General features: G+C 53.8%; 2 protein-coding genes across 2 annotated transcripts; one reads left to right on the top strand and one right to left on the bottom strand.

Annotated features, from left to right (window-relative positions):
- The first annotated feature begins 1,954 nt into the window (after positions 1 to 1,954).
- Positions 1,955 to 10,389, top strand: PALM3 (paralemmin 3). The gene is made up of 7 exons (XM_032396085.1): positions 1,955 to 2,161; positions 4,599 to 4,647; positions 5,656 to 5,736; positions 6,292 to 6,434; positions 6,573 to 6,657; positions 8,266 to 8,311; positions 8,427 to 10,389. The coding sequence occupies exons 1-7, from the start codon at positions 2,121 to 2,123 to the stop codon at positions 10,298 to 10,300; spliced, it is 2,319 nt and encodes a 772-aa protein (XP_032251976.1). The 5' UTR covers positions 1,955 to 2,120; the 3' UTR covers positions 10,301 to 10,389.
- On the bottom strand, positions 10,387 to 26,463 carry IL27RA (interleukin 27 receptor subunit alpha). The gene is made up of 14 exons (XM_032396086.1): positions 26,330 to 26,463; positions 25,772 to 25,889; positions 22,255 to 22,412; positions 22,009 to 22,166; positions 20,275 to 20,434; positions 20,100 to 20,173; positions 17,868 to 18,051; positions 17,585 to 17,773; positions 15,687 to 15,788; positions 15,453 to 15,611; positions 12,300 to 12,425; positions 11,817 to 11,910; positions 11,505 to 11,598; positions 10,387 to 11,378 (listed from the first exon to the last, which is right to left on the bottom strand). Exons 1-14 carry the CDS (start codon positions 26,421 to 26,423, stop codon positions 11,124 to 11,126), a joined length of 1,965 nt encoding a protein of 654 aa, XP_032251977.1. The 5' UTR covers positions 26,424 to 26,463; the 3' UTR covers positions 10,387 to 11,123.
- Between the last annotated feature and the right edge of the window lie 707 nt (positions 26,464 to 27,170).

Raw genomic sequence — 27,170 nt, 5'->3', positions numbered from 1 at the left:
CATTGTGGATGGATCTTAAAAACATTATGCTGGGGCGCCTGGGTGGCTCAGATGGTTAAGCGTCTGCCTTCAGTTCAGGTCATGATCCCAGGGTCCTGGGATCGAGCCCCACATCGGGCTACCTGCTTGGCGGGGAACCTGCTTCTCCCTCTCCCTCTACTGTTCCCTCTACTGTGCTCTCTCACTCTCTCTATCAAATAAATAAATAAAATATTAAAAAAAAAAAGAACATTATGCTGCGTTAGGGCGTCTGGGTGGCTCAGTCCGTTGAGCGTCTGCCTTCAGCTCAGGTCGTGATCTCAGGGTCCTGGGATTGAGCCCTGTGTCAGGCTCCCTGCTCAGCGGGGAGTCTGCTTCTCCCTCTCCCTCTGCCTCTTCCCCTGCTCATGCTCCCCCTCTCTCTCGTTCTCTCTCACTTTCTCTCAAATAAATGAATCTTTAAAAAAAAAAAAAAGCATTGTGCTGAGTGAAAGAAATCAGACATACAAAAGGCCACATAGTATATGATTCCATTTATATGAAATGTCCAGAGTAGGTAAATCTACAGGGACAGACTGGTGGTTGCCAGGGGCTGGGGGAGGAGAAATCAGAAGAGATTGTGCATGGGTGTGGGGTCTCCTTTCGGGGTGATGGAGATATTCCGGTGCCAGAGGGGATGGCTGCACAACACCGTGAATGTACTAAATGCCACTAATGGTAAATTTTATATGTATTTTACCACGATTAAAAACTGATTTAAAAAGTATGTTCTCTCCTCCTATCATGGCAAATGTACTTTCAGAATGACTTAGAAGGCCGGGTTCAAATGAAAACATTTTGAATCCTTAGGAGTCTTGTACTAGAATGTGGGGCTCAGGGAGACCTCAGCTCTCAGCCTGGCCCCCTTTCCCACCTTCAACTCTCTCCTGCATAGCAAGGAGCCTTGTGCCTGCCCCTGGGGACCCCGTGCCACATGTCCAAGCTTGATCCTCACCCCTCCGCCAGTAGCTGCCCTTGACCACTTGTCAGGCTGGAGGTGGTGGGGTGAGGTGCACCCTGGCCGTGTGGTCTGCATTCAGGAAGCACAGGACCATTTGGGCAGGGAATTCTGGGGTCTGAGTACCCCGGGTAAGATGTAAAAGAGGGAGGGAAGAGTTAGGTAGGCACATTCCCTTGGTCACATGGGGAGGGTCCTAGCGGGGGCAAGGTCCCCCTCACTGAGGTTCACGTCAAATTGCACAGCGGGACCAGGACTGTGATGGGGGAAGGACTGGGGGCTGTGGGAGACTAGCCTGGAAAGTAAGAGATGATTTCCCCAAACGGCAAAGGGTAAATGAGGCATGCTGTCACCTGACAAACAGGATGCTGGCCCTTTAAGAAGAGGATGGGGACGATAGAACAGGGACCCTCAAGATTTGGGTAAGAAGTTCTCTGGACCTTCCTCACCACTGCCCCACCCCTAACTGTTATAGCATCTAAGGGGGGTCGGGGTCCTGGAGGCCACTTGATCTAATTCTCCATTTCACAAAGGGCAAACCACGGCCTAGAAACCTGGGGCAAGTCATCCACAGTTACCCAGGGGCCAGGCCTCCTGGTTCCCATGGTGCTCAGCCTCTGGTCTCCAGAATCCCTTAGTTGGATCAGTGCCTCCCTCCCCACCCAAGAGCCAGGGTCCAAGAAGGGAGGGCAGTAGTTTATAAGAGTATCTCACGCGTGTGATGTGCCACGTTGGTGACCCTTGGTGGGCAGCTAGCTGGACTTGAGAGGCATCTGGGGTGCCAAGGACAGATGCCATTCTCTGGAGGGGTCAGTGACGCCCCGTTCCCGCCCACACACTGCACCATGCATGTGAGTGTGTTCGCTGTGAGGCAGCCAAGTGCGGCAAGGAGGCCAGTGGCTGGTAAATAATTTATCAGGACAGCTGATAGTACCTCCCCAGAACTGCCCGCCAGCCCCCAGCCCCCCTCGAGCCTCGTGCTTGCGCCTCCTGCCTCCTGGCCCAAACCAGCTGGACCAGCTTTCCCAGTGCCCTCCTGCAGCTCCCCCTTCCCACCAGCCGAGTCACAGCCTCCAGGGCACCTTCAGGCAAAAGGGTGGTGGGTCCTGATCTTGGAGACCTGAAGGTGGGCTTCTGGGCAGAGATGGCCCTGCAGAGCCAGATGTGGTCTCCGGCCACACCCATGTAAGTGTCCGGGATCAGGGGGGTTGGTGGGCAGGGCCTGGGAGGGGCTCGGAGGTCGCTGGCCTTTCCCGGGGGGGTGAGAGCCCCAGCTTGGCCTCTCCTAAGGGCACTAGGGGGAATGGAGAGAGCTCAGCAGCCAACCCCACGGGCTTTTATGTCCCCCTCCCCCAGAGAGTCAGGTGGGAGATGTGGACCCCCACCTCCTTTTTTTAGGGATTTTCTGCAGGCAGTCTTCAAGCTCAAAGTCCAGCCTGGGGGTGGGGCTATGACTGGGGAGGGGGCGGGAAATGCCAGGGTCCCTCACTCCCATGTTTTGCCTCTAGAAACATCCCTCAGTGTCCAGGGTGGGAAAAAATGCTTGAGATACAACAGAAAAAGTTAACAGCTCCCAAACTGGGAAAGATGATGGCAAAATCGGAACCATCACCCGCTTAGTGAAATGGTCACCAAGTGTTCCTGGTGACAAAAGGCCACGGCCACGAACACTGTTCTTGTAGAGTTGGAGATAAACACTATCAAACGGGGTGTGCAGAGAATTTTAATATTCAAGTTTTGAGGGCATTTTAAAGTAAGAGGGGGGAGGGACTTCAGAGGTTTGTAAAGAGTTCTGGAAAAGAGTTTCCCCCCCCCCCCGGACCCCAATTTGGTTGCTCACTCTTTTGGGTCCCCCGTTGCATTATTCACCAACTACAAACCTGGTTGCCTAGCAATGGGAACCCGATCTCCACCCCCACCCCCTCCAGCAAGGAAGAGGCAGGGAGATTACATCTTGGGAATGGGACAGCAGAGGGTGGGGACTTTAGCCCTCCCCCAAGGGCAAACTTATTAGCAGGGGGTCTGGGCTCCCTTTGGGATACCCTGCAAAGCATGACTTCAACCCCCTAGTTCAACTGAAATCGGAACTCCCAGGCTGATCTCTGGCCTCGTGGCTGCCATAAGAGGGTGCCTAGACTCCCCTCTTCCCTGCAGTGTTCCCAGTGTTTTGGGCCTAAGAGCCCTGAGTTCTGATCTCCTAACTCAATGATCTTAGACAAGTCTTTCCACTACTTCTTGGAGCCTCAGTTTCCCCATCCATAAAATAGGGACAGTAGTACGATTGCCTCCCAGGATCATTGGGAGGATTAAATGAATTACTGGAGACAAAGCATTTAACAGCACCTGGCATATGGTATGCACTGGCTAATAATGGTTGGCTGATTTTATTCTCAGAATATCAACTCAGCAAAGAGTGGACTACAGTGTCTCAAGATCAGGGCAGGGAGGGAGAGGCGGAGGTGACTGGGGGAGCCTAGCGGAAACCCTCTAGAGCACTTTGAGCACTATAGGTAATAAGCATTGCATTATTATGTCTTTATGGTGTCGCCAGGGAAGATCTGGGAGGCCCCAGCAGAGTTTGAGCAATGAGGCTAATGCTCACGCAATAGAGTCAGTACTCAAATTAATAAATGTTTGAGGGCTTGCCCTGTGCCCTCCTCCCTGGGCTAAATGTCAGGGACAACAGGCAAATAGACAGATCCTTCTAGATATTGGCCTGTGAAGCATGTGCACATAGTGAGTGATCAATGCACATCTGTGATGATAGGTTCATGTGACAATGTCCCAACCCACAGAAAGGGTGGCTCTGTAGGCTGGGAAGTGGGGATCCTGGGGTGCTGCAAGGAGGTCAATGATGGGGGGATCTCAGGTTAAACCTTAAACAGCAAGACCCCTCTGCCTCCTCCCAGCTCAAGAGTCCAACGCTAGGCTACGTGACCTGGTAACCTTTGCTCCCAGGGAGGAGAGTTGGCAGGTAGCTCCAGTTACCATGGCAATGGCATGTGTCCACTGTGGGATGGACACTTTGCTCCCCAGACTCCCTCATCCCCCAGGGCTGAAGGTGTATCCTGGGTAGGAGCCGAGCTCTGGAGAGGGTGTGGAATTGGAAAGAGACACACAGCATGTTAGGGGCCTGGCAGGATTTGAGAGTGCCTGTAGGACAGCCTGGGAATGGTTCTTATAATTAACCATAAACATTATTAATCATAGGAATTACTAAAGTTATTAATAATAAATGACACTACTGTTTTTGGAACACTATGTCCTATTTTTTCCTGCATGGGTGTTTCCTTGCAAGGGAACCTCTCTGCAAGGTGAGGATCAAGTTATTCCAGCCCATTTTACAGATGAGGAAACTGAGGCTCAGAGAGGTGATGTAAGGCCTAGGAAGGGCTTTAGCTCAACTTGTCATGGTCTCTGCTCTCCCCGCCCCCCCATAGGACCCCTGGGCTCTCCCCCAACTCCTTTCAGTTGCAAAGGGGAGGTAGAGGAAAATGCTGGGCTTCGGTTGGTTTCCAAGCAGCTCAGGGATCTTGGCTCAGAGAGGAGCATTCAGGAGGTGGCCTGATGCGGGGCGGGGCCCTGGGAGACCCCCTCCGCAGTGTCTGCCTTCTCCCCACAGGCCCATGGCCGAGAGCTCCCTCTACCGGCAGCGGCTAGAGGTCATCGCTGTAAGTGAAGCCCTCCCAGGGCGCTCCGCCCGGCGTGCTGGGCACTCCTAGTCTTGCACCAGGTCTCTTCCTCACCTCTCTCTCAATCCGGGAAGCAGGCCTAACGCTGTGAAGTGTGTGGTGGGGGGAGGAGGGGGAAGGCAACCTCAGCTCCAGCCCTGCCTGGGGCGCCCCACCTAAATCCTCAGGCCCCTCTGCTCCCCAGTTCCTCTATGCGGTCACCACCACCCTCAGAATGGTGAGGCTGTGTACTCCACACTCCGATGCTCCATTCTTGAACCCCTGTCTCCCAAACACCCCATGTCTGAACCCCATTTCTCAGACCCCCATCTCTGGATCCTCATCTCTCTGGATCCCATCCCTGTGAACCCCATCTCATTAATCCCTAGTCTCTGATCTCCCGCTTCTGCACCCCCATCTTTCTGGACCCCATCTCTACACCCCGGTCTCTCTGAACCTCCATCCTTCTGACCCCTATATCTGTACCCCATCCCTCTGAACCCCCATCTCACTAACTCCTATCTCTCAGCCCTCGATTTCTGCACCTCCATCTCTCCGGACCCCATCTCTACGCCCCAGTCTCTCTGGACGCTCACGACGGCACCCCCTCCCTCTGATATCCATAACTGGACCCCCATTTCTCTGAACCCCCCTCTCTGTAACCCTATATCTCGGACCCCCACAGCTCCGTCTCCCCCTTGGGGATCCCCATTCCAAGGCCCCGCCCCCCACCCCCTGCCACAGACCCCCATTCGGCGCGGGCGAGGCCTCCGCAGCATCCCGGGCGCGGCCGGCCCCGCCCCCGCCGCCCCGCCCCCACCCGCTGCTGAGTCAGCGCCTCCGCAGCCCCCTCCCCGCCCGGGGCCCCGACGTGCGCTCCGCCGCCCCGCCCGGCTCGCAGCCCCGGGAGTCCCGGGAGCCCCCGCGAGCCCCGCGGAGGAGGGAAGGCGGAAAGGGAGGCGGCGGCCCCGCCCGGCCCGTGGGCAGCTCCCGGTCCTCTGTGCGCAGGAGAAGCGGCGGCTGCAGGAGGCGATCCGCGCCGCGCGCCGGGAGCTGGAGGAGGAGAAACTCCGCGTGGAGCGGCTCAAGGTTGGGGGCGGGCAGGGGCGCCTCCCCAGCCTGGGCAATGAAGTGGGGGTGTCTATGAGAGTCGGTTTGGGGGGAATCATAGGAGCCTGTGTCCAATTTGGGGGAGCAATTGGGGGCATGGGTTCCAGCTTGGGGGGCATTTTTCCTCTGCTTGGGAGAGTGGGGGGAGGTAGTGGTGGTGATGGGGACATTTGTACCACCTTTGGGGGAAGAGTATGGGGACAGTGAAGGTGTTTGTCCAGCTTCGGGGTAGGGAGGGGCCAAAAGAGACGTTGCTTTCACCTCTGCCGGCGCCTGTCCCATTCTGGAAGATGATGGGTGTTTTGTTCTAGGCTGGAAGAGCTATGGGCTGGTAATGGGGTGTCTGTCCCACCCGGCAATATTGGGGTGCACAGTGAGGCCATGTATCATATCCCACCCTGAAGGAGAAAGGTCTGTCCCATTCGGGTGGTTTTGGGCAATAAGAAATCTTCCCAGCCTAGGAGATTAGGAGGGGACCCTACATGGGGTGGGGGGAGTCAGTGTGCACAGCCCGAGCTGCCTTCCCATGCCCAGAGGAAGTCTCTCCGGGAGCGTTGGCTAATGGACGGGTCGGCTGAGGGGACGGAGCGGCAGGAGGAGTCTGCCTCGAAAGACCCCCAGTCACCTGAGGGCCAGGCTCAGGCCCGAATCCAGAACTTGGAAGACAGCTTGTTCACGTGAGTCGGGCCCCTGCCAGCCTGGCTAGGCCAGGTCCCCAGGTCCACTCCAGGGAAGTGGCAAATTGGGGATTGGTGGTGGCGGGGGGAGCATTGAGCCTGGGGGCCTGGCTCCCAGCAGCCTCCTCTCTTCCTCAGACTCCAATCCCAGCTGCAGCTGTTGCAAGGTGCATCCACAGGTGCCCAGCACAAGTCCTCAGGCAGGCCCACCTGGCGCAGACAGGTGAGGGGCCAGGGGAGCAAACTGGGGGGGGGGGGAGGCGGCCAGCAGGGACAGAAGCAGGATTTCTCCAAGTGCAGTTTAACCAGTGAGTCCTCTGCTATTTCTTTGCTTTGTGGTCTTGGACAAGTCGCTTGCCTTGCTCCAGCCTGTTTCCCTAGGTCTAAAATGAGAATAGCAACAGCACACAGCTGGATGAGATGAGGGGGCGGGTCAACAAGATCATAGCTTCGCACCAGGCACGGGCAGGAGGAAAAGTTTTCCTATATGATTGCTAATCTGGCCAGAATGAGGAATACGGTGGGAAAATGTGGGGGGGGGGGCTCATGGAATTTGGCCTCAGAGTGAGGAATGGGTCACCATGAGATGCTCTTGTGATCTGGGGCATCCACATGGGCTTTTGTTTTAGTAGCACTTTTATTAAGATATATTCTGCATGCTACGCAACACACAGGCTTTCGACAACTTCACATTAAAATCTGGCTCTCTGGGTTGTCCCTGAAGTCCAAAGATCTGGCACCATTTGTGCCTGGCCACAGTGAGGTGCAGCTTTTCCACAGTCGCCCGCTCTCCCTGATGTCTTACCTTAGCTCCTAGGTGCCCATTTCAGGGCACAGAGGGAAAAGGAGACCTGTTCATGGATGTGGGAAGCACTTGTTGGGTTTTTAGCATAGGCCAGGAGTTCTTGCCAGAGAGGTGCAAGTTAGGATTCCTGGCCCACGGGAGCTCAGGGAGCTCACCGTCCAAGAGTCTGTGATGGGGGGAGACCTGGGCAGGGGAGGAGCACAGAGGAATCACCTGAGTGAAGTTGGGGGTTCAGGGAAGGCTTCTTGGAGGCAGTGCCCTCTATATTGAATCTGAGTGGGAGCCAGGCAAGAGTGGAAAGGGAATTTCAGGCAGAGGAAGCAGCCCATGTAAAGGCCTGGAGGCTGGAAAGAGGATAAGATCAGAGAACTGTGAGGAGGAGATCCCTGGAGCTTGGCCATCCCTCCGCTCCCCTCCCTGAGCCCATTTTCATACTCTCGCACTGCCCCCCCCCACTCCAGCTATGCTGACCCTCTTTTCTAGTTCTTGAACTTGTGTAGCTCATTGCAGCCCCAGGGCTTTTGCACTTGCTTTCCCCTTGGCCTGGAATGCCCTTACCTACCTCTTGACTCAAGGCTGGCTCTTCCTACCCTTCGGGTCTCTCTCTGTTCAGTGTCACTTCCTCCAGAGCCCCTCCTCCTGCTTTTTTTTTTTTTCTGCCATAATCTTGCTCACTCCCTGGCATTACCTGTTTATTTGTGTTTATGTTTATACCTCACCCCCCCGGAATGTAAGTCCCCATAGCAAAAGGCTTAAGTAAGTGTCCCTTGTCCCACAGCAACCTCAGTAGCTGACAGAGTAGGTCCCTAATACAGAGCTATGGCTCATGGACACAGTATTAAGCACCTACTGTGTGTGAGGCATTAGAGCAGGGGGTGGTAAGACAGGTGAGGAAGGCTGAGGGTTTGGTCCTGAGTGAGATGGGGGGGACATTGAGGGTGTTTGAGCAGGGGAGGGTACCCGCATGCAGGGAGGCTGGAGGTGGAGACACCGGCTGGCCTGACCTTGTCTCTGCCATCCCTGCAGGGTCACCGACCTCTCTCGCAGCCTACCGTGGAGGCAGGTCCCACAGGTGGGTGTTTGTGCTCAGGCCTGGGGGTCCCAAGAAGAGGGGCCTGAATCTGGGGGGCCAGAATCTCACCCTGTCGCCCCCTGTCTCCTCTCCTTTCCTCCTCTCACTCCCCAAGACCACGCTGATCTGAACAAGAGAGCCTCCCTACCAGCTGGACCAGTGGACACGTCCCCAGAGTCCCCCTCTGAGCCCAGAGATGAGGCTGTCAGGGCTCCACCAGCCCTGAGGTTGTTCCCTGGGGCAGCAGGGGCCTCCTCAGAAGCCAATGGCCCCTGCCCTGGACCCAGCCCCCTTCCAGAGCAGGAGCCTTGTCAGGGGCAGGCAGCATCCAAGGGGGGCGTGGATGAGGCCAAAGGGGGTGTGGTGAAGGTGGTATGGGAGGGGCTGAGGGCCACAGAGGACTGTGCCATGGGGGCCACGGGCCCAGAGCTGGAGGCTAAGGTAGAGGAGATGGTGTTGGAGGCAGTTGGGGACAGGCAGAAAGCCAGCTGCCCAGAGCTCCCCTCCTGGGTGACAGCGGACAGGGGCATCGTGGAGGTGGTCTGGGAGGGGGTGGGAGGACCGGACAGCAGCGACTCAGAGGCCACAGGGGAGGCGGGCAGGGGCCAGAAGGCTGCGCAGACCGGCTCATCGAGGCTTCAGGTGAGACTGGAGGGAGCAGCTCCTGGAGAAGGTGGCGTTCCCAGGGGCAGCCCTGATGCTGATGGGCCAGGGGGCTCTGGAGGAGAGGAGGGGTCTTTCATTTGGGTGGAGAGGGTGACCCTCAGTGAGGAGTGGGAGGAGCTGGTGGTGGAGGGACTGGAAGGGCCAAGGGTGTGGGGAAAGGGGGGAGGACCTGAGAGTCCACTGGGGGCAGAGAGGGGGGCAGGGGAGGAAGCCTGGGAGGCAGGGAGAAGCCAAGCAGAGGAACCAGTGGGCGGAGGAAAGGGGAGTGAGGAAAAGGCAGGGACAGAGCAGGAAGGAGCAGACATGTCTCTGATGGTGGAGAGGGAAGGAAGCAAGCCAGAGCAGACAGGGGGTGAGGAAAAGCTGGGGACAGAGAGGGAAGCAGTTGAGGGACCTCTGAGGGCAGAGAGGGAACAAGGCGAGGAGCCATTGCAAGTAGAGCAGAAAGGAGGTGAGGAAGAGCTAGAGGCAGAGAAGGAAGATGAGGAACCATTGGGAGTAGAGCAGAAAGGAGATGAAGAAAAGCTAGAGGCAACTGAAGAACCATTAGTGATGGAAAGAAAGGAAGGCAAGGAATCACCAAAGGTAGAGAGAACAGGAGGTGAGGAGCCACTGGAGGCCGAGGAAGGAGGTGAGGCGCCATTGGAGGCTGAGAAAGGAGGAGGTGAGGCGCCATTGGGGGCTGAGAAAGGAGGAGGAGAGGAGTCACTGAAGGCAGAGAAGGGAGGAATTGAGGCACCAGTGAAGGCAGAGAAAAGAGGAGGTGAAGAGCCATTGGAGGCCAAGAAAAGAGGAGGTGAGGAGTCACTGAAGGCAGAGAGAACAGGAGGTGAGGAGCCATTGGAGGCCGAGAAAGGAGGAGGTGAGGAACCACTGGAGGCAGAGAAGACCGAAGCAGTCGAGGAAGATCTGAGTCCAGAAGAGCAGAGAGAGTCCGGGGGAGGACAGGAATGTCAGGCAGAGGAGGTGAGTGAGGCAGGGGCTCCCTTGGGGGCCAAGGAAGAGTCAAGGCCAGAAGAAGAACCCCAGCCCCAGGAGAAGCAGGAAGGCTCCCTGGAGGAGAGATCTGTAAGACCCCAAACCCCTGCTCAGGGCCAGGGCCCCTTGGGGGACGCCACCCCCCTCCTGGCAGAGACCCCCGCCCCAGAGCAGCCTGCCGAGTGCCAGCCACTTCTTCGGGCGCAAGGGCCCAGGGCCCACCCCAGTGCCCGGCCCGTGCCCACCTATGCCCCTGCCCGGCAGCCCGAGCCATCTGCCCCTGCTGAGGGTGAAGAGGCAAGTGGCCCGAAGCAAAAGACGTGCCAGTGCTGTGCGGTCATGTGAGCCCACGCCCTCCGCCCCGCACCCAGCGCCTCTCACAGCTACCTCGGCCTCTCGGCGTCCAGCGGCGGCTCCCAGGCACACGGGGGGGGGGGGGGGGGCCGGGAGCCAGCTGGCCCGCACGTCACCTCCTCCCAGGCTTCCGGGCGCTTCCCACTGCCTGTGACCCTGGTCCCCGTCTACGACAAAGCCTTTATACTTGAAAATAAAACGTTCAGGCATTCGGACAGTTTGAGTGTGTGTTGCTGGCACGGGACCGGCTCAGCACCTGCCGGTGGGAAAGCAAGGGCTTCCCTCCTGCTGGTGGCGGAGATGGAGTGGGTGTGAGTACAGACGCGGCTGCTGGACAAAGTGCCCCAGCTACAGGAGCTATACGAGTGTTAATGTGTTTTTCTCTGGGTGGCTCAGAGTCCCGCAGCCCCTCGGGGACTGAGCTTCCTTTCCCCTTCTTGCTCCACCGTCCCCTCCGGTTAGAGCTGGATCGCGGGCACACTGGTGCTCCAGCCCGTGGGCGAGGGGAGGGAGTGCGGAGGAGCCCTGACCCCGTCCGGGCCTCGTCGGGGCCTCAGCCCACAGCACTCCTGCCCGCAGTCTGCAGTCCGCTGGCAGCGGGAACCCCGGGCTGCACCCGGCTGCGGGGCGGAGGGCAGTGGGGCGCCCAGCTACGGTTAGCAGCAGGACAGATCCGGGGAGGGAGCTGCCGCTCACATTCATACATGGTCCTTTGCTCCCTCCTCCATCCGTATATTCCCAGGAGGGCCAGGCCCTCCTTTGTAGGGGGTCCTTCAACCTCTTCTTCCTGGCTGGGTGTCCTCAGGCAAGGGACTCAGCCTCTCTGAGCCTCAGTGTCTTCATCTGTCAAATGGGTACCCCTCTCCTGGCCTGGGCTGGGTTCAGGCCAGAACTTGGGACCTGGGGGAGGGCCCAGAAGGCCCAGCTCCTCGGGGGTGGGCAGGAAGTGCTTCTCATAGCCAGAGTCCAGCTGGGGGGGGGCCTGGGGGGGCTCCGGAACCGGTAGTGGCTCCATCTCCTCCACTTTCAGGATGGGGAAGTCCCCGGGGGGCTGAGCCTGCGGCACCTCCTGGGAAGAGAAGAGACGGGGATTCTGCCCGCACCCATTCTCCCTGACCTGCCGCCACCCACTCCCCGCTGTCCCCGCATTTGCCAACCTCCCAGAGGGCCCAGACAAGCCAGCCTTTTTGCTCACCTCCATGTGTGGCCGGCCACAACTGCTGTTGGCCGGATCTGGAACCTTCTCCCAGACCCAGCGGGGCAGTACCTTGTGCCGAAGGTGGAGGCACCTGGCCAGCAGGTAAGAGGGCAGAGAACCTAGGTGACCTGATACCCAGGCCCAGAGTGCAGAGCCCAGGACGTCACGGAGCCCTGAGGCATCCCCTCACTTCTTACCGCTCCCCCCCCCCCCCCCCCCCCCCCCCCCCCCCCCCGCCCCACAAAGCTGAGCTAGTGTCCAGCTGCCCTCCCGACACGGGGAAGAGACCCGCATGTCCGACAGCCTCACCTTCCAGAGGTGGCCAGGCTCACACCACAGCCCGTCAGGAGCAAGCCCCACAGGAGAAAGACACCCGGCAGAACTTTCCACTTCAGGGTGTTATCTGAGGCCAAGGGGCAGAAGAACATTTGGATACCAGGGATGGGGGAGGGATCAGGAAAGGATCATGCATGGGGCAGGGCTTGGGTGAAGGAGGCAGGTAAAGGGGGGGATGCTTATGAGTGGGTAGGGGCTAAGTGCGGGGAGACCTTGGGGTGGGAGTGGGGCTTGTGAATAAAACAGTCATCAGGGATAGGTTAAGGTCAGGGAGGGGCGAAAGGGTCAGAGAGACACACTGCCTGATAATCCAGAGTATTTAGAAGGATCAGAATGCCCCTGAGGCGTCATCAGTAACCACCCCCAAGTCAAAAGGTTGCTCATTCACTGAAACCCCTATCTCCTTGAAATTGAGCAGGTCCCCTCCTATGGCAGTCCCACCCCAACCCCCCCTACCTGGTAGGTGAAGCCGGAGGCTGGGACCAGGTGGCCCCTGTCCTGCGATGGTGGATGCGGTCACCCACAGCTCACAAGGACCCCAGGGAAGGTCAGGCAGGGTGATGTTCTGGGTGCTGCCACTCACTGAAGGACACACCAAGAGGTTGGGGAGGCAGTCAAGTCCTACCTCAGGGCCTGTGCATGTGTTTCCTCTGTCTGCAACACTCTCCCCAGATATCCACATGGCTCCCGCCTTCAGGTCTTTGCTCAAACTTCACCCCCTCAGTGAGGCCTTCCCTGACCATGAGAAAGTTAGCTCCACAAGGGCCATATTCCCAGCACCTGGATCAGTGGCTAGCACACAGAAAGCACTCAAAAAGGATATTTATTCAAGTAAATAAAAGAAAGAATGAGCATCGTATCCCCCATCTGCACACTTATCCAGTGAATGGAGCTTCTCCCTAGACGGGAAAGACGTGCGCCTCCCAGAACTGTATTTGTTTACTTGTTTTTACTAAACTGCTCTTTTTTGCTTTTCTTTTTATTAAAGATTTTATTTATTTTTTTGACAGAGAAAGACACAGCGAGAGCAGGAACACAAGCAGGGGGAGTGGGAGAGGGAAAAGCTGGCCTCCCGCCAAGCAGGGAGCCCGACGCGGGACTCGATCCCAGGACCCCGGGATCATGACCTGGGCCGAAGGCAGACGCTTAATGAATGAGCCACCCAGGTGCCCCTCTTTTTTGCTTTTAAGCCAAAAGAGGAAGTAGCTTTTTGGTTTGTTGTAGGATGATGGGAGACATGAACACTGATCGAGCTCTATTGCCATAGAAAGACATCCAAGCTAAATCAGCAGGTGAAAAAAAGAAAGTTGCAAAACATCACAGTCGTAAGAGATTGAGAGGCCAAACTATAGTCTATAACATGGTCCTCTTTTTAAAATAATAATAATCCAGGGGCACCTGGGTGGCTGAGTTGGTTAAGGATCCAACTTTTGATTTTTGGCTCAGGTCATGATCTCAGGGTGGTGAGATTGAGCCCTGCATCAGTCTCCGCACTGGGCGTGGAACCTGCTTAAGATTGTCTCTCCCTCTCCCTATGCCCCTCCCCCTCCTCTCTTCCTTTCTAAAATAATAATAATAATAAATGTATATATATTTAATAATATAGATATGTGTAAACATTTTAATCTAAAAAAAAATAAAAATGGGGCGCCTGGGTGGCTCAGTTAAGGTTAAGCATCAGACTTTGGCTCAGGTCATGATCTCAGGGTCCTGGGCTCTGCAAAGCAGGCTCTGCAATCAGAGGGGAGTCTGCTTCTCTCCCTCTGCCCCTCCCCCCATTCATGCACATGCTCTCTCTCTCTCTCAAATAAATAAAATCTTTTAAAAAAATAAAAATAAAGCCATAAAAATTTTAATCTAATGATCGATATATACTTTTGTAACATGGAATCATGGCAAAGTAATTATGTTAAAAAATAGGCTTGGGGCGCCTGGGTGGCTCAGTCGTTAAGCGTCTGCCTTCGGCTCAGGTCATGATCCCAGGGTCCTGGGATCGAGCCCCACATCGGGCTCCCTGCTCCGCGGGGGGCCTGCTTCTCCCTCTCCCACTCCCCCTGCTTGTGTTCCCTCTCTCGCTGTGTCTCTCTCTCAAACAAATAAAAATAAAATCTTTAAAAAAAAAAAAAATAGGCTTTATCAGTTAGAGACAAATGCTGAAGCACTGATGTAGTTAGGGGTAAAATGACACAAAAGACTCTAGAAAAAGGGCACATGGGTGACTCAGTCGTTAAGCGTCTGCCTTCAGCTCAGGTCATGATCCCAGGGTCCTGGGATCGAGTCCCGCATCGGGCTCCCTGCTCCGCGGGAAGCCTGCTTCTCCCTCTCCCACTCCCCCTGCTTGTGTTCCTGCTCTCTCTGTCTCTGTCAAATAAATAAATAAATAAATCTTAAAAAAAAAAAAAAAAAGACTTTAGAAAAAAAGTGCAGGGGATAAAATGAAAGCAGATTGGCAGAAAGTAGGTAACTGTTGACACCTGGTGGGCACACCAGGGTTTGTTATACTAGTCTCCCTACTTTTGTATGTGCTTGAATTTTCTGTAACACAAAGTTAAAAATCTTCAAAGAACACAACTCCTATCTCTGTGTTAATAGATGCATGGAAAAGTCTGGAAGCTGCATTACCAGTGTCAGCAAAATTATGAGAATGCGCATATTCTTAAAAAAAAAGATTTATTTATTTATTTGAGAGACAGAGAGCAGCGGGGGAGGGAGGGAGAATCCCAAGCAGGCTCCCTGCCAAGGGGGGAGCCCAACATGGGGCTCAATCCCATGACCCTGATATCATGATCTGAGCCAAAATCAAGAGTTGGACGCCCAACCAACTGAGCCACCCAGGTGCCCTGAGAATGCTGATGTTCTTGATGACATATTCCTTTAATGTGTCAGCTATGGTAATAAGCACAGATAACTTTTGTAATTAGGAAAAAAAGGGTAATAAAGGTATTTTTAAGGAATCTGTGTTGGGACACCTGGGTGGCTCAGTCGGTTAAGCGTCTGCCTTCAGCTCAGGTGATGATCCTGGGGTCCTGGGATTGAGTCCCACATCGGGCTCCCTGCTTAGCGGGGAGTCTGCTTCTCCCTCTGCCTGCCACTCCCCCTGCTTGTGTTCCCTCTCTCACTCTCTCTCTCACAAATAAATAAATAAATAAATAATCTTTAAAAATTTAAAAAAAATAAAAAGGAATTTGTCTTCTGAGTAAAAATGTAGCCTATACCCAAAGGTAGGAAAAAGAAATAAAAATCGTACATAATGCTGTTGACATTGTGGGCAATCTCTTTTCATATTTGTGCCTCTGCTTTGCTCAGTGCCAGGTTTATTTTACACAAATGGAACCACCTTGTGGAGTTTTGTCAGCTTTTTATCCTTTTCACTTAATAAACATGACAGGCATCTTTCAATGTCAATAAATATAGATCAGAGTCTTCGTTTTTAATGGTCAAACGACAGTCCATTATATTGATAGCCACGAGGGTTATTGTCCACTAGGGAACAGATGCCATCAAAGATTTTCCCAGGGCCTGAGAGGGAGGCAAAGGGGCCCATCTGGGGACAAGGGTGGGGTAGACTGATGGGTGGGTCTTGTGGGGGCAGGAGGCAGTGAAGCTCACCATTCATGCAGGCAGAAGGCCTGGTCCCGCTCTGTACACACACGGTGTAGTGGGTGAGATGGCCCCGGAGTTGGTGCCTTGGGACCTCTCCCCACGCTATGGCGGGGGTCCCTGGGGGGGCATCCTGGAGTCGCCAAAGCACTGGCCCAGCTAGGGGTGCTGGGGAGAAAGCCAATGGGTCAAGGCCAGCCAGGGTTCCAGGGGGATCCCCCATTCTCCAGCTCCACCACTTACCCAGTTCCTCTCTGAACCTCCAGACTGGGGGGGCAGGGGCCAAGCCCCAAGGAGAGACTGCTGTCACTGTGATTCGGTAGGGGACCCCTCCTTCAAAATTCCCTGGTTGGTGGAGGAGCAAAGACAGTCAGAGTTGGCTCGCCCTCCCCTACTCATTTCCTACTCGGTAGGCGTCTTCATTTGGGTCTCTTGAAGGACATGCTGAGATAAATACTTGGGTAACAGTAATTTTTCTGGGTGGTGACCCCACAGAATGCCAACAGGGCAGCTACGAAGTGAAATAGGGAAAGAAAGGCAGCTAGTAAATGAGAACAAGTTCCCAGTGCAGGCAATCCCACTGGCGACCTCTGGGAGCCCATCCAAGGAGGGAGGAAGCTGGGATAGTTATACACCAACACTTATTAGTAATTGGTGACCGGCCGCATCTGAGGCAACTTAAATCACCAGCACTTCCAGACTGCTGCTCAGATAGGCAAAATGCTTCAGGGACCAGAGAAAGCCTTCAGGCCAGGAAAGGCAGGTGCCAGACTGGGAGATGCTCAAACACGAGGCTCTGGGTGGGATCCTGATACTCCCCATCATGGTGGGTGAAGCTCCTGAAGTCCCTTCGCAAAACCTACTGATGCTGCCCGGCCTTCCCCAAATGGGAATTTTCCAGAATCGGGGCTCCTCCTTCCTTAGGAAGAACTCTCTCCTTCCTAAATGTTTCACTCAATACATTCCCGTGCTCCCCCAAGTTCTTTACACCAAGGATGGGCTCCCCAATGCCACACCCCAGCCCAGAACTCATTGCAAGCCCCCAGACCTCAGTAGCCAACAGCCCCATGGACAGCTCCATTTGGATGAACGTCTCCAACACAACATATCCAAATGGATCCCCAAAATTCTGCCCCAGGACCTCCAATCAGAACTTGCCTGCTTCTCTCCCTTCCTCAGTTCCCACCTGGTACAGCCCTGACCCCTTCCCCAGTCTACTCCCCCCAAGAGCAACCAGAGAGCAACTGTTAGCTACTGAGTCAGGGCATATCCCTCTTCTGCTCAGAACGCTCCATGGTTCCTATCTCATACAGAGCAAAAGCCCAAGTCCTTCCTGTGGCCCACCAGGTCTTGCACAATTTGCTTGTCACCTCCCTGCCCTCACCTCCTCCCACTCTCCCCCTCATTCCACTCCAGCCACGCTCGCTGTTCTTCTAACACATCAGGCACATTCCTGCCTCTGGGCCTTTGCACTGTCTGTTCCCTCTTGCTTTTCCCTCAGACTTCCTCATAGCTCCCTCTCTCACCTCCTTCAGGTCTCGGTTCAAACACTGCTTTTCCAGAAAGGCCTTTTCTAAAAACCTTTCTTTCTAAAATATCAATTCTGCCTCGTCCCCTTTGCCCTGTTTTATTTTTTTTCCCCAATTACAGTACAGATGCACATGGTTAGTTGTTATTGTTTGTTTCATTGGGCTGCTCACTCCACAAGAAAGTCAGCTCCATGAGGATGGGGATGTTGCTGAGAGAGAGAATGGTGTGATGGTTCAGGGCCTGGCTTGAGGGGCCCGAGTATGTGGTTCAAATCCTGGTTCTACAATCTATTTGCTGTGTGGCCTCGGGCAAGTTGCTTCACCTCCCTGGGCCTTTTTCTTCACCTCTACCTCGAGCATGATAATAACAGAAACTTATTTCATAAGGAAGCTTGAGTAATTTAATGCTGCTGGTAAATGCCAGTAGACATCAGCTGCTATCACTGCATACACCAGTGTCTAGAACATGGCCTGGTACGTAGTGAGTGTTGTCAATGAACGCTGCTTGCAGGAATTAATGACACTTTAACCACAACATTCTCTCCTGCAGGTCCACTCGTCAGTCTGCTCTGCAGTAGCTGGGACAGGGACCCAGGGGTCCCAGGGCCTCACCTGGCAACAGAGCGCTGAGGCTCTCAGGGGGAAGCCGGATCCAGTTGAGGTCCTCCAGGGGCTCCCCGTCTTGAGCCCAGTCCACCACGTGCTCCTGCAACTCCCCAGACCCCCGCTGCCAAGTCACCAGCAGCTCTGTGCTGCCGGCAATGTGGCTGACCACCACGCCGTGGGGGGCGACATCGGGACCTGAATGGGGGTTGGAGAAGTCTCAGCTGTCCACTCGGGAAGTCCCCGCCTCCCTCTCCAGGGCGCTGCTCCGAGGAAATTCACAGCCTCTTACCCAAGCAGGCCAAAGACAGGTTGGTGGGAGGCTCCCAGCTCGTGGCATTGATGGCAGACACCCCGACCCACTCGGCCTGGGTGGGGATGGAGCAGCTGCAGCAGGGAGCCGTCTTCTGGATCAGCTCCTGGTCTTCAGCCTGGAACCAGACTTTATAGCTCATCTGCACGCAGTGCCCCCGCTCCTGAGGGACGAGAGGAAGAAGGGGTTAGTATCTCCCATTTATCAGGCACATGCTGTGTATCTCAGTGAGGTCCACCTGACAAACCAGTCAGTGAAATATTTCTGTTGGCTACACTTTACAGATGAAGAGACTAAGTCTCAGGGGGGCTCAGTGGCAGAGGTGACATTAGAATGCAGTTCCAGGACCCAAACTAGGGGGAAGTGAGTAAGGCACTCCCCTTGGGTGCAAAAATTAAAGGGGAGGATACCAAAAACCCAATAATCAAGAAAAATTATATTTTATTCTATCAAAATTAAGGCCAAACAACCCATGACAAACAAAATTTCAAGATTTTCAGTACAGACAGGATCTGACCCTGCACTTGTATGAGCCTGCCTTACTCGCCTCATCCTAGTCTGTGTCCTGTGCAATTCTTTGGGATTTCAAAATTCCCACTGTTGTATAGAGCAAAAACTTTTGTAGATGAATATCCTGTCTAATAATGTTAACTGATCCTAGAACCAAACTCCTTTTGATGTACTAAGACAAAATCGTGGGGGGGGGGGGCGGTTTTAATACTCACTGAATTTTTTTTTTTTTAAGATTTTATTTATTTATTTGACAGAGAGAGACACAGCGAGAGAGGGAACATGAGCAGGGGGAGTGGGAGAGGGAGAAGCAGGCTTCCGGCAGAGCAGGGAGCCCGATGCGGGGCTCGATCCCAGGACCCTGGGGTCATGACCTGAGCCGAAGGCAGATGCTTAGCAACTGAGCCATCCAGGCGCCCCAGTACTCACTGAATTTTTAAATATTCAAATACATGGGGACTTTCTGGACACTTTTTATGATCAATTCCCAGCACAATCTGTGTTCTAATTAGAGAATTCTTTAATGTGCCCTGCATCACCTCACCACTTTGAAGTCCCTGGAAACTGGTTCTATGGCCTGGCATGTGGTCGACTTTGGTAAATGTCCCAATTGTATATGGAAGAAAGGCATGTTCTGACATTTCCTATGTGAGTCCATTAGGTTGTTTGTTAATCACATGTTCAAATATTCCAGATCTTGACTTGTTTTCCAACTATTATGAAATCACTGATGGGGGGTATTAAAATCTCCCACAATGATTGTGGGTTCATATATTTCTCTTTGTAGTTCTGTCAATTTTTGCTATATGTATTTTAAAGCTATATTATTAGGTACATACAGATTTAGTGCTCATCTCATATTGGTGAACAGCATAATTGCCATATGCAGTTACCTTATTTTCCCTTTATCTTCTACAGAATATTACAATTAGAACACTTTATTATATATTCTTTAAAACATGAGAAAAATGAGTTATCTTTTTGTGTTTCATTTCAGTATAGTAAAGGGTGTTACAAAGTATGTGTTATGATATAGAGACACTGAGGCTGTGAACTGCTGTTTGAAAGCCAGTGAATCTCAGCTCTGCCACTTACCAGTTGTGTGGTCTGAAGCAACCTCTCTGTGTCTCACTTTTCTCATCTGTAAATTCACTTAATATAAACGAGTGTGTAGGCTAGAACCTGGCACACAGTAAGAGCTCTGTGTTATGTGTGGTTAAAATTAATATTAGATTGTGTGGCCTAAGATGGTATGGGCCCTGTTGTTCTGTTCCTTGCCATATTTACTGTGAGCCAGGGCCTAGCAATGCCTGGAACATAGCAGATGTCCAACAGATTTGGATCAGTGAGGACGGCTGCATCATTGTCTATGATCTCCTAATGCCATTTTGATACTAGCATCCAAGCCCTGGCACACTGTGATGTATTTTACGGAGCTGAGCCTAGTCTTGCTTTCAAACCTCTGCACCTGCTGTTCCCCCCCTTCTTGGAACACCTGTACACACCTTCACGTCTCAGCTCAGATCTCCGGAGGCTTGCTTTGTGCCCAGCACTATGCTAGGGCCTCTCTGAGCAGCCCCTCCTTGGAACCTTGGAGCAACCCCAAGAAGGTGGCATCGGAACTGCTGTCTCGTTTACACTGGTGTTATGTGGGGCTTCTTGACATGTGCAGAAAGAACGGAACTGCTCTCCGTAGCTCACCTTCCATAGAAGCAGGGGTTCCTGTCTGCCTGGTGTCCCACAGAGGTTCCCAGATATCCATATATCTTTTGGAGCTGTCAAGGATGAGGAAAGCGGGTACAAATGAGAGTGGCCTAGTGGTACAGACTGCTAGGAGGAGAGAGGAGGTTGTAGGGGCAAGCCTGGAGACCCTCACCAGAGGGCAGTGTCTGGAAGGACAAAATGGGGCTCCACTCGCTCCACAGATCCTCTTCTTTCTCCATTCGGCAGCGGCCACGCACCTCATAGCCAGTGGCCAGCTCCAGGTCCTGGATCTCAACAGGGGCCAGGGGCATGGACTTCACTTCTGGTTCCAGCTGGGGGATAAAGGAAAAGAGCAATGAAGCTGAGGACTGAGTTGAGAGTACTTGACCTGATATGTCAGCAGGATCCAACTATCCTGCTTTGTCCCAGACCATGGGGGTTCTCAGGACACAGGGCTTTTGGCTTTGAAATTAGGATAATCCCCGGCAAAAAGAGGAGATGAACTGGCCACCCTATGGGTCGCATATAGCAGTAAGTAGTAAATTCTATTATTAACCCCATTTTACAGTTGAGGAAAACTGAGGCCCAGAGAGGGGAAGTGACTTGCCCAAGGTCACAAAGCAGAGGCGTGCTGGAGATGAGATTCATACCCGGGCAGTCAGATTCCAAAGTCTGCATCTCTCAGCCTTTCTCTGAATTGCATGAATAATCACAATGACAACTCTCTTCTACCTTGTGATGTTTTGCATGAGGTGGCTGAGACAATTGGTTATCCCCAGTATCCACTCTCCCCTTCTTCCTTTGGAAATAGAAGCCCTGAGTATCAGCTGGGAATGTGGCTGCCAAGAGTAAGGACTCCATTTCCCAGCCTCCCTTACAATTAGGTGAGACCATGTGACTGTGTTCTGGCCAATGAGCTAGGAGAGGAAATGATACTAGTAACTTCTGGGTTGTACAAAGTACATGGGCTGGTACCCCAACTCCTTCTGGGGTCTCCTTGCTCTAGAGTTCTCCTCCATTTTTCTTGCTGTGTGAGCTTGGTAAGGTGCTGAACTTCTCTGAGGCTGGCTTCCCCAACTATGAAATAGATATCTTAGAAGCATCTACTACAGGGGCGCCTGGCTGGCTCAGTCAATGGAGTATGCGACTCTTGATCTTGGAGTCCTGAGTTTGAGACCCACGTGCGGCGTAGAGTACATTTTATACCCACCCATTTTACAGATGAGGAGCAAGGCTTGGTTTAAATAAACACCCCAAAATAATGAATAAAGGCAGCTGACGTTTGGTGGTTGGCAAAAATAAACAAAAATTAACAAATAAATAAATAAAAGCATCTACTATAAAGGGAGGTTGGGAGGGACTCATCAAGATAATCCATGCAATTAGCCTGGGACCGGATGCACAGCAGGTGCTCAGAAACGTCAGCTGCCTTTATTCATTATTTTGGGGTGTTTATTTAAACCAAGCCTTGCTCCTCATCTGTAAAATGGGTGGGTATAAAATGTACCTACTTCAAAGAGTTCTTGTAAGGGTTCAATAAGGAGCCTAGAATAGTGTCTGGCACACAGTAGATGCTCTCTAAATGTCTTCTATTATTCTTATTTTAAGGTTAATGTAAGCTACTGGAGGCCTTCCATTCATTCACAAAAATGTTAGAGGAAGTTTACTGAGTTTCTCAAAAATTCTAAGTGGAATTTGGGATTGGGACTGCATGGAATTTTAGATTATTTGGTGGGGGGGGTGATTTTTTAGCTGAACAAGATGCACGTACAGGCCTTTTGTGGGAAATGTGGACAGACTATAAGGACAAGTAAGGAACGGGCTCTGGGCTGGGTCTCTGATTTGGGGATGATGCCCTGGGCCCTGCCTGGAATAGGGTGGGGAATAGGGGGCCCCTGACACTCACCAGCGTCCAGGCTGTCCCCTGGCATCTTTGATAGTAGAACTGGCAGACCAAGACCTTATGGGGTGGCCACACAGGCGGGGCCCAATGGACAGTGGCCTCTAGGGGCTCATCCTCTGAAAAGTCCACGTCAGGGTACAGCCGGGGGGCATCTGGCTTCACTGAGGAAGGGGAGGCCAGATGCATTAAGCCAGGGCCTCCGGGACCACCCACTCCACACAAAGCACACCCCCCCATCCCGCCTGTTACTTCGGGTTTCCAGGTTCACGAAGACTGGGGGCCAGAGAGGCTGGCCTGCCTTGGTACCCCAGACAAGCAGTTCATCAGACATGGTAAGCTGTTCCCGGAGGATGGTCACCCAGCTCTGTCCGGTGGGCACTGCTACAGTCCACGTTCTGTTGGAATGGCTGTGGAGAAGAGAGGTGGGGATGGGGGGTGTGGTGTATATGGGGTTGGGTCCAGAGCCATAATGATAACTCCTCTGCCTGGGTTCAAATCCCAGCTCTGCTGCTTCAGAGCTGTGTGACCTTGAACAAGTGACTTGACTCCTCTGTGCCTGTGTCCTCAGCTACAAAACGAGGGTGATAGAAATACCTGCTGAAGAGCTGGAGAGTGAGGGGAATCAATGAGCTAATAAACGGATTGTGTTTAGAACAGTGCTGGGTGCCCAATACATGTTATGTGAGCATTGCTTATTGTATTTATTGGCACCTACTTATATGTCCGCACATTTACACTTATGCAACTACCCAGTCAGCAAAACACCTAAGTACGTGACTGATGATAAAGAATAGTCTTCAGGGTGAAGAGGATGCAGTGTGATGATGTGGTGAGGATTGACAGTGCTATTTCAGGCAGGGTGGTCAGGAGAGATCTCTCAGATGAGGAGACTTCTGAACAAAGGCCTGAAGGACAGGAGGATGGAGCCGTGCAGTACCTGGGGGAAAGCATTTTAGGAAGAGGCAGCCGCGGCAGGTGCAAAGGCCCTGAGGTACACTCACTGGTGTGTTTGAGGAACAGCAAGGAGGAGGCCTGCAGGACAGGAGTGGAACGACTGAGGGGGACAGTGGGTGGAGGTGAGGGCAGGGAGGTGACAGGCAGAGTGTGCAGGGCCTGGCGGACCACAGGAAAGACTTGGGCTTTTACTCTGAGTGAGGTGGGACCCCTGGAGGGCGGGGAGCAAAGCAGAGATGTGCCTGACGCAGATGGTCACAGGCGCCCCCTGGCGGCTGTGGCGGAGAACAGACTGTGGACTTGAAGGTGCAAGCCAGGGGCCCGGAGGGAGGAGGTTACTAACTGCACGGCCCAGGTTAGCCATGATGGATGGGGGTTGGACCAGGGTGGGTGCCCAGGAAGTAGAGAGTGTCAGATTCCGGATAATGTAGAAAGTGAAGCCGGCGGGGCGCCTGGGTGGCTCAGTCGTTAAGCGTCTGCCTTCGGCTCACGTCATGATCCCAGGGTCCTGGGATTGAGCCCCACATCGGGCTCCCTGCTCAGCGGGAAGCCTGATTCTCCCTCTCCCACTCCCTTGCTCGTGTTCCCTCTCTCGCTGTGTCTCTCTCTGTCAAATAAGTAAATAAAATCTTAAAAAAAAAAAAAAAAAAGAAAGTGAAGCCGGCAAAGCTTGCTGACAGACCAGATGTGGGTGACAGCGAGCCGGCGTTGAGGATATCCTGAAGGATTAGATTTCAGAGGTTCAGAACAAGGCCTTCATGAAACAACAGCAACAACAAAAATGCAGGTGTTAGTGAAGATGTGGAGAAATTGCAGCCCTAGTACACTGCTGGTGGGAACGGAAAATGTCGCAGCTGCTGCAGAAAAGTTTGGCAGTTCCTCAAAAAGTTAAACACAGAATTGCTATAGGACCCAGCAATTCCACTCCTAGGCATAGACCCCAAAGCATTGAAAACAGGAACTCAAGAACTTGTCCATGTATGTTCATAACAGTGCAAGTCACAATCGCCAAAAGGTGAAAGCAAACCATATGTCCACCAACAGATGAATGGATACACCAAGTGTGGTGGATCCATACAGTGGAATATCACTCAGCCATAAAAAGGAAGGGTGTTCCGATTCCTGCTACCACGTGGATGGACCTCAAAAACATGCTAAGTGAAAGAAGCCACACAAAAGGCCATATTTCTTATGATTCCATTTATATGAAATGTTCAGAACAGGCAAATCCATACAGACAGAAAGCAGGATGGTGGTTGCCAGGGGCTAGTGGGGGGTTGGGGGGAGGACAATGGGGAGTGACTGCTCATGGGGATGGAACTTCCTTTTGGGGTGATGAGAATGTTCTGGAACTAGACAGAGGAGGTGGTTGCACAACACTGTGAATGTACACTGAATTGTTTTTTTTTAAGATTTTATTTATTTATCTGACAGAGAGAGAGGAAGAGAGCACGAACAGGGGGAGGAGTAGGGGGAGAGGGAGAAGCAGACTCCCTGCTGAGCAAGGAGCCTGACATGGAGCTCGATCCCAGGATGCTAGGATCATGACCTGAGTGGAACTTCAGTGGTTCCACTGAGTGGAAGCCACCCAGGCACCCCATGAATTGTTCATTTAAAAATGGGTTAGCTTTGGGGCGCCTAGGTGGCTCAGTCGTTGAGCGTCTGTCTTCGGCTCAGGTCATGATCCCAGGGTCCTGGGATTGAGCCCCACATCGGGCTCCCTGCTGGGCAGGAAGCCTGCTTCTCCTTCTCCCACTCCCCCTGCTTGTGTTCCCTCTCTCGCTGTGTCTCTCTCTGTCAAATCAGTAAATAAAATATATTTTAAAAATGGGTTAGCTTTATGTGATGTGAATTTATCTCATTAAAAAAAAGGGGGGACCTTCTCTGACTCCTCTGTCTTACACCATTTAAAACTAGGCCCCTCTGGAAAGGAATGGCAGTGATGATTGCACAACAATGTGAATGTATTTAATGTCACTGAACTGTGCACTTAAAAATGGTTGAGAAAAAAAAGATAGTAAATTTTATGAGTATTTTACCATCATTAAAAAAAAAAAACAAGTGACGCCTGGGTGGCTCAGTCAGTTAAGCGTCTGCCTTCGGCTCGGATCATGATCCTGGGGTCCTGGGATTGAGCCCCACGTCAGGCTCCCTGCTCAGCAGGAGCCTGCTTCTCTCTCTCCCTCTGTGTGCTCGCTCGCTATTTCTCTCTCAAATAAATAAATAAATAAATCTTAAAAAAAAAATACCCACCCACCCCACCGTGGTTCCCACCTTTCAGTGCCCCTTTACTCCTCCCTCACTTAGCCAAATTTGAAATGAATTTGAGTTTGCAGGTGTGATTCATCACGAAGGAACCCAGGTCTCCCCCTTGACTGTGGGCTCCACGAGGGCCAGGCTTTCTGTCTACCTCTTTCATTGCTGCATCCCTGGCACCAGACCAAAGTATCTTTTTATACCCTCAGAGAAGTTAGGCTACCTGCCTAAGGTCACACAGCAATAAAAAACAGCTCTAATTATTAAGCAATTTCTCTTTGCCAATGCCTAATTCACTGAATCCTCACAACTAACGCTGGGAGGCAGTTTCTTCATTATCACCTTTTGACAGTGGAGGAAAGAGAGGCTCAGGGAAGGAAGGTGACTGGTCTAGGCTCACACAACAAGGAAATGCTGAAACCTGGAATCGAAGGGCTGGAGAGGGCTAGGGCTGCGGAGCAGAAGTATTGGGGTCCTCTCAACCTGAGTTATGCTGGGACCTGAGTGGCCACCCCTCTAAAGCCTCAGTTTCCCCAAGTCAGCCGGTTGTACTCACTACTTCTGGCTCTGGAGGTGCAGCGTGGAGGGGGCTCCCAGGTCCTCAAGAGCTTCCCACGAGCAGTTCAGGTCGCCCAAGGGTCCAACTCCATAGCACTGCAGTGGCCCAGGGCTGTCTGGAGAGGGAGGCGGGGGTGGGGTGGGGTAGGGAGGGTGTCCCGGGGAAGGGGCTCAATTCCCCCATCCTGCACATCCCAGAACCTGAACTTCCCCCGACTTCTGCCAATTGTGGAGGGCGATCCGGGGGTCCCTTCCGGGGATAAGCAGCAGGAAGGGGGCGCTGGACACCCCTCCCCAGGCTTCGGGCATAACTCCTCCTCTCCCTCTGCCAGCCACATCCTGTTACCACCCCGGGGCCTCGGGCTCCCACCTCGCGGCCGACCCCCCCCCCACCGCCACCCCTTGCGCCAACTGCTCTCTCCGCCCGGTCCCCGCCCGGGGAGGTGCAGGGTGGCGTCTGCACCGGGGGCGGTCATGCCGCAAACCTGCGGGCAGGTGGAGCCTCGCGGCGAGCGCGGCGGCCGAGCGCCCGCCACGGGCTCGCTCCACAACTCACCCTGGGACCGAGTCCGGTGGCCCAACAGCAACAGCAGAGGCAGCAGCACCAGCTTCGGCCGCGGCCGGAAGGGGGCGGCCCGGGCCCCCCGCATGGCGCCGCACCGCGCCCCGAGTCCCGCCAGGCCCTGCCCGGCCCAGCGCGGCCGCGCCGCTCGCCTGGCCGTGCGCCCCAGCGCCGAGCGGCGACGGGAAGCGCCCCTCCCCTCCCGGCCGCCTCCGCACCTTGCGCTCCGGGACCCCGCCCCTTCCCCGCGGCGGAAAGTCCCCGGCGGCGCCGGCTGCGGCTGCGGAAGGGGAGGGGGGACGGCCTGGGGCTTGCGGCGGCTGCCGCCGAGCACCCCTGCAGCCCGTGCGGCGCCCAACACACCCCTCCGCCCCCGCTATGATACATTCACACGCCGCAAAGTCCTTTGGAACTTTTATTATTGGGGTTGAAGAAGGTTCTGATCCGTCCCCTCCCCGAGCCTCCCACCCCAGGATGTGAAGGGAACCCAGGGCTCCCACCACCAGTTCTAGGGTCCCCGGCTTTAGAACCCCAGCAGGTGGGGCTGGAGGGGGAGGGGCTGAAGGCAGGGAGAAAGGAGTGGGCGAGGGCTGGAATGGAGCAGGAATATAATTTGGGCTGGTCGGGAGACAGAGGCCGCAGTTGGGGCAAGAGAGAATCAGTTAGGGCAAAGGTCTGGATGAGGGTAGATCGGTTTGCGTAGAGTAGGGGCACCGTTAAAGCAGAGAGCAATGTAGGCTAGGCAAAGACATGATACGGCCTGGGGAGAGGTCAGGGGTCAGGATCAGAGGTTTCCATTTGGCCAGGTAGGGACAGTTTGCTCAGGGTGAGGATA

The sequence above is a fragment of the Phoca vitulina genome, unplaced genomic scaffold (assembly GCF_004348235.1).
Source record: "Phoca vitulina isolate PV1807 unplaced genomic scaffold, GSC_HSeal_1.0 scaffold89, whole genome shotgun sequence".
Taxonomy (NCBI): Eukaryota; Metazoa; Chordata; class Mammalia; order Carnivora; family Phocidae; genus Phoca; species Phoca vitulina.
This window is presented reverse-complemented; position numbering and strand designations above follow the sequence as displayed.